Raw genomic sequence first — 14,630 nt, 5'->3', positions numbered from 1 at the left:
TCCTGTCTGTATCACTTGTTATTCTCCACTTGTTTTCATTTTTCCTGGGACAATTTCTCTTGTCGAGGCTTCAATACAAGATGGACATTACAGACGAGCAGTGAAGATGAAGATGAAGCTAACTGAGCTCCAGTCGCTACATTAAAATGAACAAACATTTTTGCCTATGCCAAAAAAGAACAGATTACTCATTTTTAAATAAAGTCTTTGAAGCCTAACAGCTGATAATACTGTCCGTGTCTCACATGGTCAGACCAGGTCTCTCGGTCTTGAAACGCCTCTGTATTTGACCAAATGAGCGTCCTTGCTCTAGCTGCGTCCTCCGCGACCCAACCTCGGATAAATTGAGGACGGAGGGATGGATTTATCTGGCTAATTCAAATCCTGACGATGAGTAAAAAAAAAAGGTGTATTTGAATGACTAGTGATGCGCTGGAGTTCTTGTAGCGACTTGGAATAAACACGAACACGAGCTCAAATGATAACATGTTCTCTCTCAAAACGATTTCCTGCGAAGAGAAAAAAAAAAAAAAAAAAAACACACACACATTGTACAACTACTATTATCTTCCGCAAGCCAAGGGCTCTGTTCCAATTAAAGAATACCACCAAAGGAACGTTCTGCCGACAGAAACACAAACAGATCCTCACAAGGTACAGTTAAGTATGCAGAATCACACCCCCCCCCCTGTGAAGACGTTCTCACTTTTAAAAACTATTTAATCAGGAAAATCAATGTCTTACATCAAAGAAAATGGAGATAAGGGGACGAATGGATAAAGAGGCTCATCAAAGAAGGAGATCTAGTTAGGGATTCAATGCCCTAATTCCCTTTCTCTTAAAACCTTCGTCAGAGGGGGCACGGGGCCAATTTGCTCCCTAAATGGCTGCGTGTGAATGTGCAGATTGCTTTGCATAGCCGCTGGGAATCTGGGCTTCTTCCACTTTTTCTTCTCCACACGGAGCCTCTGAATTAGAAAAGATCCGAAGACAGATAGGCTTAACAGAGCCCAAGCTACCTTCCTTAAGTCCGCAGCCTTGTTCCAACCTCCAGTTAATTCAATCCAGAGCCTAACTCAATTAATGGACATTAAAACACTGTTTCTTCTTTATCTTCCCTGCCTCGGCGGAGCTCAGGGACTTCAATTAGAGATGTAGCGTAATATCTGCAGAAGAAAAAAAAAGGACGGGACCGTAAGTCCATCTGAATGTTAAGACAATGACATGTCCCGGTGGCATTAGGGTTGATCATATATGCATCCTTAATCTCAAACATCTCCTTAATCTCCCTTTCCGGGACTTGCTGTACACTAATGGAACTTGCTGCATGAAATATTGACAAGCGCTCCGTCCTGGCTGGTACTTTATATGCAATGCTATATGATTCATTAGTCAAAATGTCCTTGGCGTGAGAGGAGACCTCAGCGTGTCCGTGAGGTTTTTGCATAACATGAGACCAATCGTCGTCTGTGTTTTTTAAGACCACCTAAAGGTATAGGTTTCCCTCTAATCCGCAGACGAGCAACTGGAAAATTAGGGAATTAATTCTATCCAGCCACGCATCGAGACCAAGGACATTTCAGATCAGATCAGATGAGGTGACTCGATTGAATTTTTCTTTTATTAATGCGCATCAACACAGATCCATATTCAAGTCATATTTTATCTTCACCTGGACAGGTCGATCCCAGTTCACGTCAAACTTGGATTTGACGCCCTGAAGACACTCGGTGTTTATTTTGGGATTCAGCAAAAACGTGCTTTTCATTTAAAGTTAAATTACATTAGCATTAAAAGGGATACAGAACAAGAGTAAACTGAACTGCAGAACTCCATGTTACTAACTTGAGATCCAAGCTTTGAAATAAGATGGACCTTATGGTACTGATAACTTACTTATGTTATTGAGCAATTAAATGAGAAAAAGTACTTTTTGTGACGAAAACTACTATCAATAGTATTACTTATTTTACTTTCTTTCTGAAATTTTGAAAATACTTTTGATTTTTTGCAGTAGCTTCTGTAGATTTTTTGAGAACTTGACATTTTGCTTCCACTGAAATCTACAAGACGAGTGTCATTGAATTTGCCGATCTAAATCTTTAATCTATTCCGATTCTTGACAGTCCTTTAACCCTTGGACCATCTCAGGGTCAAGGTGACCCCGGAGGCCGGAAAAAAAACGTGTTTGTGGTATCCCTTGTGTTGTCTCTGGGTCGAGGTGAACGACCTCCCTGGCTTCCATAAATACATATGCAGTAGAGGAGGTCGTTCATCTTGACCCAGAGGCAACACAAGGGATACCATATAACACATTTGTTTTCAGGTCACCTTGACCCTGAGATAACACAAGGGTTAAAGGCTGTGTAAATGTCATTTGTTGGGTCCAGCTCGGGCTCTGAGGTCTGTGGATCAGAATCTACTTATGGTTCCACGCACACGGCTCAGGACCAGAGGAGAGAAATCTTTTCAGGCTGTTGCTCCTAAGCTTTGGAACGATCTTCCTCTCTCTTTGCGCTTGATGGATCTACTGACTCCTTCAAGAAACATCTTAAGACGTTTCTATTTGTTCAGGCTTTTCCTTGAATTTCTCGAACTCCTGTGTTGTTCTCAGTATTATCTTGATCTTTAAAGTATGTACTTTTTTGAGTATTGTTTTGATTGTTTAAGCGCTTTGTGACCCTGGTCTCGAAAAGCGCTATATAAATAAATATTACTTACTTACTTACTTACATAATTACAAAAGAAAATTGAATTGAACGCAACATTAATGCATATATAACAATTAAATCTTCAAAACAATCAATTTGTTTTTGGTGTGGATTACACATGAAAACATTTAATTATTGAATTGCCTTTATCTATAATGTTGAAATATGCTCTTGGTGCTCCAGAATAATAATAAAAAATAAAAATAACACAACTAACATTAAACATGATACCTTTAGTATGCCCAGGAAGGACAGTCAATGCTTGACTTAACAGTAGAACACATTGGAAATAAAAATGGTCAATGATTTCTTATCCTAGAGGCACCAATGCAACAACCTCAAGAGGTCAAGATGGCAGCTGTAAATGTACCGTTACTATGGTTTTTCTTAAAGTATATATTGTTTGTTTGATCTCATCAATCGTCAAGAGGAGGGTCATCTGCGCAGGGACTTCCAACCCACCATCCCACTGAGGGTCTTTGCGATCCGCAATTAAGCCATAGTGATGAGAGGAGGGGGGGGGGGGGGGGTCCGCCCGCCACCCTCCCTCTCCACAGCGCCGAGTCTTCTCTTGTCAGCCTGGAAAGGCGTCACTCAGCTGGGGTGCGTTTGGCCCGGGGCTGGGCTCACTGGTGGAGGTTAACTCCAGCATAAATAAGCATCTTTGGACTCATTACAGGGATTAGAGAGTAATTCGCCTGCGAGGAAGGAGACGACTGCCAGGGTTTTGGTATAGTTTACTACAGTCTTATGGGAGCATGGGCCCCAGAGATTACAGAGAGAGAGAGATGGAAAGGCAGCACAAGAGAAAAAAGGCCAAGGGAGATGGGAGGCTGGCTGTCAAGTGTGTGTGAGTCAATCCAAGCCCCCGGCTGCCCCCTTGATCTCCAGCATGTTGGGGTGCTGTGAAAATGGATAATGGGAGTCAGACCAGACCCAATGAGAGCGAAGTGTGCTGATTGTTATAAGTTTCCCTCATCGCTCTCCCCTCCACTTAACTAAATAAACACCCAAGAGGAAGCACTCAATCAATTTTAATGATGTTGAAATACAATTTACGAACAAAACACACAACAAATGCTAATTTGGCAATGATGAGAGGCATCAGAAGTTCTCCCCATTATTTATTCAGCTTACTTTCTGCATTTTTCAACAGAACAAATATTCCCATTTCAACAAACACACACACTAACTGCCAGCCAATTTGCGGCATAAATCAACATGTTCGCTCATCAAATATAGGCCCTCAGTGGTTCTCAGTAGTCTGTTCAGTGCGCCAAAGACAAATAGTTCTGTCCAAAGTCCAGCCGGAGAAACGGACCTGGGCAGCGGCGTGTCAATATATGCACACATACATTAAACAGCGCGAGGCCCGAGCGTGTTTCAGAGAAGACGGTTAAGAGCCGAAAACGTACAAGCTAGCTTGTCAATAATTCAGTTTGTTGCAATTATCAGACAAAAATAAATAAAGATTTCCAGAACATTTTCGGGTGGTTTCTTTCATTTGTTTCTTTTCCCCCAACGCATCAGAGTTTTTATTTGGAATCCTTGCAGGAGTAAATCAATGCCTGGCAACTGTTTCCTGTCTCATACTGACCGGCTCTATCCATCCAGCCTCAGCGTTGCATTTAGGGCAGGTGATGCAAGCATTAGCAATACTGTGACTTTTGATACAGTAGTAGCAGAAAACATGCCGGCAGCCAATCGTATGAGGCATCGTTGGCCACTCTCCACAGAATGCGCACTCTTTCCAAGTTGCATCTTCTTCAGCACAGGAACTCTCCTTCCCAAACAACACGGACTGCATGGTAGCCTTCAGTTTTCTCGTGTTTATAATGGGCAACAGGAAGATGAGGAACTCCGCAAATCCGTGCCACAGCAGCTCCCGGTTCATGTACTGGTAGGTTATGTCTCGGATAACGTTGGGCTTGCTGAAAACGGCTCGACATCCCACTACCCGCTCCGCCAGAGTAGGGTGCTGGCCTTTCCTTAAGAAGACGAGGAAGTTGACGAGGCTGGCAAGCTGGGCTAAAGCAGAGATGACTGTCAGGCTAATGCGGAGACTCCGTCGAAAAGCATGACCTCCAGACATCGGACTTCCCGAAGTCGCTCCTGAGCCGAGGAAAAGACTGTGGGAACGTTCCTGGAGCCAGCGGGGACCCGCTGTGTGCAAAGCCAGAGCCAGCTTCTGCCTGGAGGACAGAGACTTGTAGCCCGCGGATGAAGAAGAGTGGCTGTCATGGTAACACAGGCTGAGAATGGATTGGCCCACTGTGGCGCTGCTGGAATACAGTGTGAACCTCCACACCAGCAGCTGGAGCAGGGCCTTTAGCTCGGGCTCCAGCGGGGTTAAGAGGCCGGGGCGGAAGTTCTGGAAGCACTGGGAGAACTGGGTCCACACGAGTTGTTCAAGGGCCGAGTCAAGTTCAAGGGAGTCAAGCTGACTGATGCGCAGGACGGGGACCTGTGGGTCAATGCCAGCATTTCCTTGTTGTATAGAGGGATTTCTTTCTCCTACAAAAAGAAGGGTAGGACATTTAAAACAGATTCTAAATCCAATATGAATCATGAAACAGACATAAGAAATGGTCATACTTCACGTTGTATTTAATTTTCTTTTGTTTTGCGACTACCTTGGTGTACAATTTGTCACATTAAACATTTAACATAATCAATATTCTTGAAATTTAGCAATAATACTAATGCCTTAGTTGTTGTTAGACATATTGCTTTTGACTTTAAAAGGATTTTTGGAGGTCAACATTAGAAATTAAGTGATAAAATAAAATCGGTTGATCGTAAAAATATTTTAGTTGAGGAAGACAAACGGAACACAATCAAGAACTACTTTCTTAAATAAAGAACATGAAACATTTGTAGACATAGATCATCATCAGAGTGACAGCAGGGTTAGGAGAAATAGCACTTAATAGAAAGATTTTAGTACTTCAAATGTTTTATTCTATATATAAAAAAAAACGTTAAGAACTTTAATTCAAAAAACATATACGTTTTTGCCGTTAACCAAAAAGGTAAGTGTTAAACAAACTATTAGTAATGAAACTATGCCATTTTTTCCTGACCATTTGAACACAAAAACTCATAATTCCTTGGACAGTACTTTGACAGCTTCATTCAATTCAATACCATATTTTACATTCTCACTTACCTGGTGTTTTCAACACTATTTCTGGAACTCCTGTTGTGTTATCAGTTTTATCTTGACCTTTAAAGTATATACTTTATTTAGTATTGTTTTGATTGTTTAAGCGCTTTGTGACCCTGGTCTGGAAAAGCGCTATATAAATAAATGACTTACTTACTTACTAATGATCTTCGTTATGATTGTAACGTCGATATGTTAAAACTTTATGACATTGACTTACATGGCAGACTTCATCCCAAAGACACAACTCATTTTGGGAGGATCAAGGCCCCCCCGAGTATTGCTAGGAGGTTTATATATCTTTTTTATTCGCAACTTGAAAATCATTTTTCACATGTAAAATCCATCTTTCATGGAACTTTCGAGCCGGGCCATGAAGACGTGGAGGGGGTCTTAGACCCGACTCTCCAGCGCATAAACACACACACTCAAAACACACTTACACAAATGTACACAATGCGGGCCCAAAGGTTCATGGTGCCCGTTCCCTCTGGAGATAGGGGTGTGTGTACAAATCACATCAGTCGGGATTAGGCTAACGGCACAGTCTCTACTATACCGTAAACATTTGCAAAATGTGGAACCATTTTTCTCCTCTTTAGACTCGACTCCATATGGGATCGCAGCATTGTGACGTTCTGGCTATTTTGCTCAGCAAACGCTATGAACCGCTCTCAGTTCCCTGGTTTTATCTGCGCTTCCCTCAAATGAAATGCTTAGAAAGTGAGGGACTACCTAACACAAGAAGGAGAGGGCCCGGAAGAGAGCGAGAGACTGAGAGGCCTTCTTTGACATTGGCTTTTGTGTCTCGCTGAACAGGATTTGTCATGAGGCTTTAAGAGAGATTTCAACTGTGGAAATGTGGCAGTTTTGACAGAAAGAGAAGAGAGATGATGGTCACTTCAGACGTCTCTCAAAAGAGGTAAAAATATTTTTTTTAAGACGCAGTGGCAATGCTCCAGTTTATTATGGTGGATGTGCGTATTCACCGTGTTTCAATGGCTCGGCGATACAACGAAGTTAGAATTAGCAAATGAATGCGGCGAACTGACGCACTAGTAAGCAGGTGTGACAAATTCACCGCATTTTAAATGCTGCCATGTTTAGAATCGTCGCCTCTGACGGAGTCAAGTTTGGATTAAAAAAAAAACAGAAAGAAAAAAAAAAAGACGGATGGAAAGTCAGCCAATAAACAAGTTAATTTGTTTCGCTTAATCTGAAAGTTTTTTTTTGGTGCGAGTAAATGTGCACGTTATATGGCCTCTGTGTGTGTGTCTGTGTGTGAATTCGAATGACTATTCATGGATGTCAAAGCTAATACAATGTTTAGTTAATCTATCAGTCCATAGAGACACAAGGGTACACACACACACATGCGTGTATACACACACACACACACACACACACACACACACACACACACACACACACACACACACACATGCAGGTGGTGAAAATCTGTCACAGCAGCGGCAGCACTCTTGGGAGAGCAAAACCCGGCAGAGTCCAATATTCCTTTCAAAGCCTTTTATCGAGCAGTTTACAAGTTATGAATGAATATGTTTTATTTGGGGAAACACTGTATTGACAGCCACCTATCAATAGTAATGTGACTATTGTCAAGGGTCTGTCAATATTAATGTAATTATGATGTAGAGGGATCAGAGGGATACCCGAGTCGGGGGCCAAGTTACATCTCCTGCCCACTGCCATATCAATAGCTGGGATTACTATTGACAGCTTCCCTTCAGACCTGCAGCACTTGCCAAATATATAACAAGCAGACACTTCAGTCAATGCCGAGCTGCCTATAAAAATTAAGCATTTGAATTTACAGGGCTTTTACTGTGGAGAGCTGAAAATCCATGCGTCTTATGTAATAGTCAAAAGTCACACACCATATCGGAAGACTGATGGGGTGAAGATTTAAACAGGCTCGGAGGTAAACAAGTACACCAGCAGGGGAAAAAAAACCTCAAGGCTGATGGTACAAACACATGGAGGGAGTCAAATATCAAAACTGGAACTGTTACTTCAGATCTTTTACCATTACACATTACATCCAAAATCAACGTTTGATTTCTGATAAAACGCCTTTTAAAAATTGCCTTCCCTGATGCAATGAAAGCACTTGGAGATTTATTATTTCATTAAAAAATGTAAAAGTGACAACTTAAAAAAATCCATCATTCAACTTTCATTATGTCATCATTCATCGTGTTGTAATCACAAGATGACCAACAGTGCTGTTCAAAGCAGCGTTGTTGTGGCGTGATGCGAGGGTTTTAAGCCAAAGTTTTTACTAGCATTGTCATATCTGGAATACAATATTCCAACTTTAGTACTCAATTTGAAAGTTGTCTATGTCAAAGCTTAACCAGTGAATTAATTATCAAATGCTGGTGAGAACGATCCGGAACAAGCAAACTAGAAACTTCCAACATACAGTAATTAGTACCTTTAGTGTTCACACAATTCTTGTGCTTTAAAAATGTTTAAAAAAGTGTTAAAATAAATGTATTTGACAAATCTGATCTTGCTCCATGTCTGAAAAGCCTCAACACAATATAGGAACAAAACATGTTGAAATACCTTAACCAATAAACTTTTTGATTGAAAATGACTTTTTATATATATATATATACCATATATACCATATATATATATATATATATATATATATATATATTTCAATCCTGCAATTTATACATTTTATATACTACACCTTTACTAGGGGTGGGTGGTAAAATTCAAGGTCGAAATTTCTAACCGCTCACTTGGGAAATGGTAAGAATGCTAGAATGAAAAAGTAAAGTCATATATCAAAATTACCCCCAACCTTTAGCAATTCAAAGCCTATATATGTAGTGATGGTCTGATGAAGCTTCATGAAGCAGTGTCATTATTTTCAAAGCCCACTAGATGGCTGCCTCTGCTCTACTTTCCTTTGTTTTGAAAAACTTCTTTGAAAAACCTTTTAAGTATCAGTAAGTAAACAGCCTCATAAAACAGTTTTGCCCCAGTATTAAGCTAATTTTCACATTGAAGCAAAGGATTTTAAAGGTGTGATTTTAATGAATGATTTTATTCATTAAATCAGAAATGTGTGACAAAACAATGCTCAGTCTGTCTTCCTTCGGTACATGGATTATCCAAAAATAAACTCTCAAGAAAAAAAGCAAGTCCATCGAGCAAAAAACATTTTAGGGTTTGAAGTAATGAAAGGTTCTTGGTGAAAACATATTCACTTCGCCCACAGGACGCCACAGCAAGTGAGATATGCTTCAATTTAGAAAATAATACCTTCAGTCTGAAACTTTCCACTTTTCTTTACATGAATTGTCCGGTATGTATAAAAAAAAGTATTGGTTTCAATTGCCAACAAGCAGTCAAATAAATCAATACATTTATATGCACTATTACATAAAATAAACATTATTTTGTCTTAAGTTGTGGGGAGAAGGGGGTTATTTCATGCTTCATACCATTCTTTACACAAAATGTCTCCCAAATGACCCAATGCATCACCTGTGAAGTGGGCGTGATCAGATTATAAAACATTTTATTTTTGCACAATTTATCACCCCCCCCCCACACCTTTAAACAAACTCACTAGATGACCGGTAAAACCCATAAACACTCAAACCCTTGCAGTAGCCAAGGTCTCAAGATAATAATAATAATAATAATAATAATAATAATAATAATAATAATCTCTATTTATATAGCGCCTTTCTAGGCAACTTCTCAACTATTTGATTATTTATTTATTCTTATTGGTAGTTAGATCGGGTAAGTTGGCTTAACTTTACAAATACGTAAAACGGGATCTTAAATTAAGTAAGTAAGTAAGTTATATTTATTTATATAGCGCTTTTCGAGACCAGGGTCACAAAGCGCTTAGACAATCAAAACAATACTCAAAAAAGTACATACTTTAAAGATCAGGATAATACTGAGAACAACACAAGTCTTTATTTTCAACTGTAATATTACTGTTGGTAATTTTTTTTTAAAAGATGGCCACTGTTTAATATGCCTTTAGAAGAGATTATTTTTTAACGGCGTCTCTTACTTACCTCCATATAAACCTATGAAAACAGCTCACACACAACAACAACTCAACATTTTGTCGGTTTAATTTAACAGTGCACAGAATTCGCCTCGGTCGTTGCACACGATGACTTTCAGCCCCACGACTTGGTTACCGTGGCCTGAACAAACGTGACTCACTCAACCCGTCTGATAAAGAAACACCTTCAAATGGTCAACCAGGGACTAAAGCAACATTGTTCCATGTAAAAGAGTCAAATATCTAACACAATCCTTTGTTTCAGGGGATATTTATGAGTATCTATGACAAATCTTTGTAGTAACTATTGTTGTCACTCTGTGGCAACTTTATTTCTAATAACATCTTTATTTACAAGCTTTTCTCATATGTGGTGTGTCCTAGATAGAGTTCGGTAAAAGAGGCGGTTTGTGTCAGGTCCAAAAATGTATTTCAGATTAAACCCGGTGGAGGCACAACCCTGCTCTGCCACTACATTCACCAGTATCTCTAATCTCAAAGGAGTTCAAATATGACGGTGCATGCAAGCTTAGCAGGATAATTATAAGGCGTCCACTGGTACAGTTGTAGGGGGGCTGGGGGGTGTGGGGGTTGCATGGGCAAAAACATGAGGAGAAGGGAAACAACGGATAAGCAGAAGGCTCTCCCCAGGAGCTGACCTTGAGACTGACGGTCACAATAAAGGAGGAGGGAACAATCTGATGCGAACGCAGCTCTGGTGGAACGAGGGAATAGACCATTGACAGAGGACGGCTGGACTTTTTTTTTCTTGACCTTGGCACTGGTAACGTAGCGGGGGATGAGGGTATTCCGGGGCTAAAGATTCAGGGATGTCGGGAAGGTGGCCTTATTTGAGGGATTTGCATGGATTGCTTTTTTTTCTTTTTCTCGACTGCTGTTCATTTTAATGCTAACTTTGAGGCCAAATGTCTTGATTTAGCAGCTGTCGCACTTTTGTGCTCAAATTCCAAAGCACTTAGCTATGGATGTCAATGTAACGCATTTGCTGAAATAATGCATTTATGCTCACTTGACTTCCTGTGATGATTGTCGTGAGGAATAGGCTACACATTGGCAAAGCACGCTGGATTAGAACTTAACATTTTCTCCTCCTGCTCATGTAAATTAATTTGTGTAAAAGCCATGGTGAATAAAACCTATTCCTTCGAGCGCCCCGGTCTCCCCTTCGCTTCCTCCACCACGGCCCCCACTTTATTGCCCGTCTTTCGCCAAGAACGAGCGAAAGGGTTATTAGCCAAGGTCTGCTAATGTCCTCACTATGAAAACGGATGAGAATGTCAGATTTAGAACTTTTAAGAGAATGATGTCATGCAGCAGACCACAGGCATTACAGGGACGCTAAGATTACCCAGGCGGTAACCAGACTAATTGTTATGAGTCTGTTTCATGAAAAATGAATGTGTGCAAATGCACGGAGAGGTCTTGAGGCTGTGTGTATGTGTGTGTCACACACTAATGCTTTATCAAGGCTCTCCTCTTTCTCTAATCACCCAGGACTCCTCCGAGCTATGGGGGTGAGGGCCAAGGTAATTCCAGAGCACGAAAAAAAAGAGAGAGAACTTCACATTTGTTAAGAAAGCACTTCTGACACACAAGAAATGTGCTCCGCTTAATCTAGTTTGCTCAGAAGGTAAATTATTAAAGAGAATTAATTGATTTCATGAGTATGAAGGTTGAGTAGGCTGAGGCTGTGTGAGTAAAAAGTACATGGCTTTGCACAAAAAAAAAAAAAAAACAACAGAAAAACTCATGAAAGATTTAGAGAGCAAAAAAAAGGGAAAATGAATGGCTGGAGAAACGTGGATGAACTAATAAATTAAAGGGAAGTGAACAAGTCCAGGCTTATGCAGTTTAATGTGCACTACTTTAATCAAAAATATATAGTCCTCAATTAAAATCGGTGTGAAAAATGTAACATTTACGAGCTTAAGAATACAAATGAAAGAAAAGCCGCCGTTTCTCTGCTTTTAACAATATATGCAAGTAAATTGCTATCACGGGTCTTCAATAAAAGATTAACTACAGAATTTGTTCATTCTTTTTTCTTATTTGATTATGATAATTGTTCTTTTAACGAGGCCATGTGAATAAAATAATATATTGGCATTAGCAATTGTTTCTCAATTTGGCACCCTTACCTTAACATCATTTCTTTTTTTACATCTGAATTACATCTTAGATTTTATCATTCAAAGTGGAAATACTGTGGAAATACTGTACTATCACAGTGGAAATTCAGCTGAAGATCAAAATGTACTTTTATGTAATCTTAAATGCAAAAGCTTTAAAAAAAAAAAGAAAATAGAAAGTCTTATTAATTAACATTTAATTTAAAATCTAGTATCCTTGTAATTTTTTATTTTTTTTTATTTCAAATACCAAAACAAAAGTAAAGCTATTTTTAGGCTAGTACAAACTTACTATATAATGCTTCACAAACAATTAAAAGCCAATTTACAAAGATTAACCACACAAATCAACTCTGTAAAACAATGTTTAAACAATTTCCCGAAGGAGACCTCCTGAGGGATCAATAAAGTTTTACCTTACCTTACCTTAATAAAGTATAAATTCATGCAATAGACATAAAAATCAATCAGGAAAATATATTAAAAATAAGTGTAATTTAAAACAAAAAAGACTCACAAACGAAAACAAAATAAACCTACACTTATCAAAGAAAATGCAATTAAATATAATTCACAAATGAAGTCGCATGAACCACAAATGTATCCATGTACTGTACAGTGAAAGTCCATCACTTTGACCAAAAGACTTGAGAGTGTTCACATATTTATTACCGCTTTTCTGCCAAATTAGTCAAATGCTTTTATTTAAGTAAAATATGAGAAAAAGTATTAAATAAGACAAATAAGACACACATGGGAAAAACTGTAGAGAAACCAAAACAGGATAAGGATGAAAGAATATTGAACTGTGAACATTATTAAATTATTCCTGCAAGAAACATTTGTAATTGTCCATTTTGACTTGTTTAACTAAATCGCTTCTATTTAAATCACACATGTCTTGACAGTGCTTATACCAACTGCTCTTTCTCAAACTCCTTAATAGGGTGAATAATTAAGAAATTAATAATAATTAATAATAAGAAATAAAAAGATTTTCAAACTGCAGGAGGAGCAGAAGAGACTAAGATCATTTTAGAACATGGAAGAGAAGTGGAATATTGGAATCTAAGCTATTTATTATTCCGCGATACTTTAGTTATTTATTAAACATAGAGACAACGGTGCATTACGTCTTGTTAGAGACCGTCCATTACAAACTAACGATAAACACATGTAACATATGGAGACGATCACACCATAACAACAAATCCAGTTATTTAAACGCTCCAGTTTAAACACATTTGTGTCTTAAAACATACGAACTGTTTCCTGAAATAACGTAGTGACATAACTTACCCATTTTAACAGGTTATTTTGACGAATTCTGGTGAACACTGACAGCCTTAAGCATGGGCTCGAACTCAGAATGTAAACAACACACGTTTCCGCGTTGGAAACGTAAGCCCCGCCCATCTCCGTGTTCAAACCAATAGCGTGTAAATACGTCACTAGAATGCGTCATGATTGCACAGGAAGCCAATGAGAACAAGCAGCGGAGACGTCTGACCTCTCTGTGAGCACAGAGAGGTTTTAAGATCGTTTTCAGCCCACCTTTATTTATTGATTTTTTGATTGATTGATTGATAAACAATTATTCTTACCACATTGAGCGACATTTGAATAGTCAGAGCAGTTCACAAAAAAGTTTTTCCATTTTCCAATTCCAGATCATACAGTTTTTCAAATTAATAATAACCAAACAAAATAAAAAACTCTAATAATAATATAATAAAATAAAAAAACAACAACAAATAAAATAATGATAAATTATATATATCGAATAGAACAAACAGTAGTACTCGTGCAGACACTTCACAAGTACAACTTGCTATATTACAGAAATGTTACTATAGTTTTCTATTACCGACTAAAGGAATACAATGCGATTGCAGTATATTTAAATTTGTGATAATAAATAAACAACATTTGTTTTGCTATTTTAAATACTTTATATTCACGTATTCTATATACTGTTTCTATTAGGCAAGTAATAAAGTAAAAACATTTATAATGTATTCAGGTTTCCTGTTAATAAAATGTACATGTCAAGAAATATAAAACAACACAAAATCAAATGAATTAAATAAAAGGAAATACTGCAAGGATCCTGTAATAGTAGTATTTGAAATGTTAGAGTAAAAGAGAAAACCTGGGCTGTGTAATGTCTTAAAGCAAAGGTTACAAGTACATCATCTTTTCAAGGTCTTCAGATATAGATTTTATTTTGATATAGAGTTTATAACATTTGAAAGTTCAAAGTTTGTTTGAAGGAACATAATCATGCCATCAACAGTGTTTCAAGGTCTTTTTCTTTTAATTCACCCTTTGTCTTTAGGTTACAATCCATCCGAGAGAAATGGTAGAACATCCTGTCCACCCTGACAAAGCCATCAAAGTCTGACCTCTGTTTGGCCAGACATATGACAGGAGGAAGCTCATGGGCGCTTTCATAAACCCACAGCACTTGTAACAGGTGGCAAATTGCATTACCTTTCCATCTGAGGGGCCGCGATCAGGAACACCGGACC

At 38.6% G+C, this 14,630-nt stretch overlaps 1 protein-coding gene across 1 annotated transcript; it reads right to left on the bottom strand.

The window, feature by feature from the left end:
- Positions 1-4,258: 4,258 nt before the first annotated feature.
- On the bottom strand, positions 4,259-13,467 carry pex2 (peroxisomal biogenesis factor 2). The gene is made up of 2 exons (XM_087789108.1): positions 13,399-13,467; positions 4,259-5,225 (listed from the first exon to the last, which is right to left on the bottom strand). The coding sequence occupies exons 1-2, from the start codon at positions 13,400-13,402 to the stop codon at positions 4,273-4,275; spliced, it is 957 nt and encodes a 318-aa protein (XP_087645234.1). The 5' UTR covers positions 13,403-13,467; the 3' UTR covers positions 4,259-4,272.
- Between the last annotated feature and the right edge of the window lie 1,163 nt (positions 13,468-14,630).

This window comes from Callionymus lyra, chromosome 4 (assembly GCF_982586985.1).
Source record: "Callionymus lyra chromosome 4, fCalLyr1.hap1.1, whole genome shotgun sequence".
Taxonomy (NCBI): Eukaryota; Metazoa; Chordata; class Actinopteri; order Syngnathiformes; family Callionymidae; genus Callionymus; species Callionymus lyra.
Note: the sequence above shows the minus strand (reverse complement) of the source record. Positions and strands in the feature narration are given on the sequence as shown.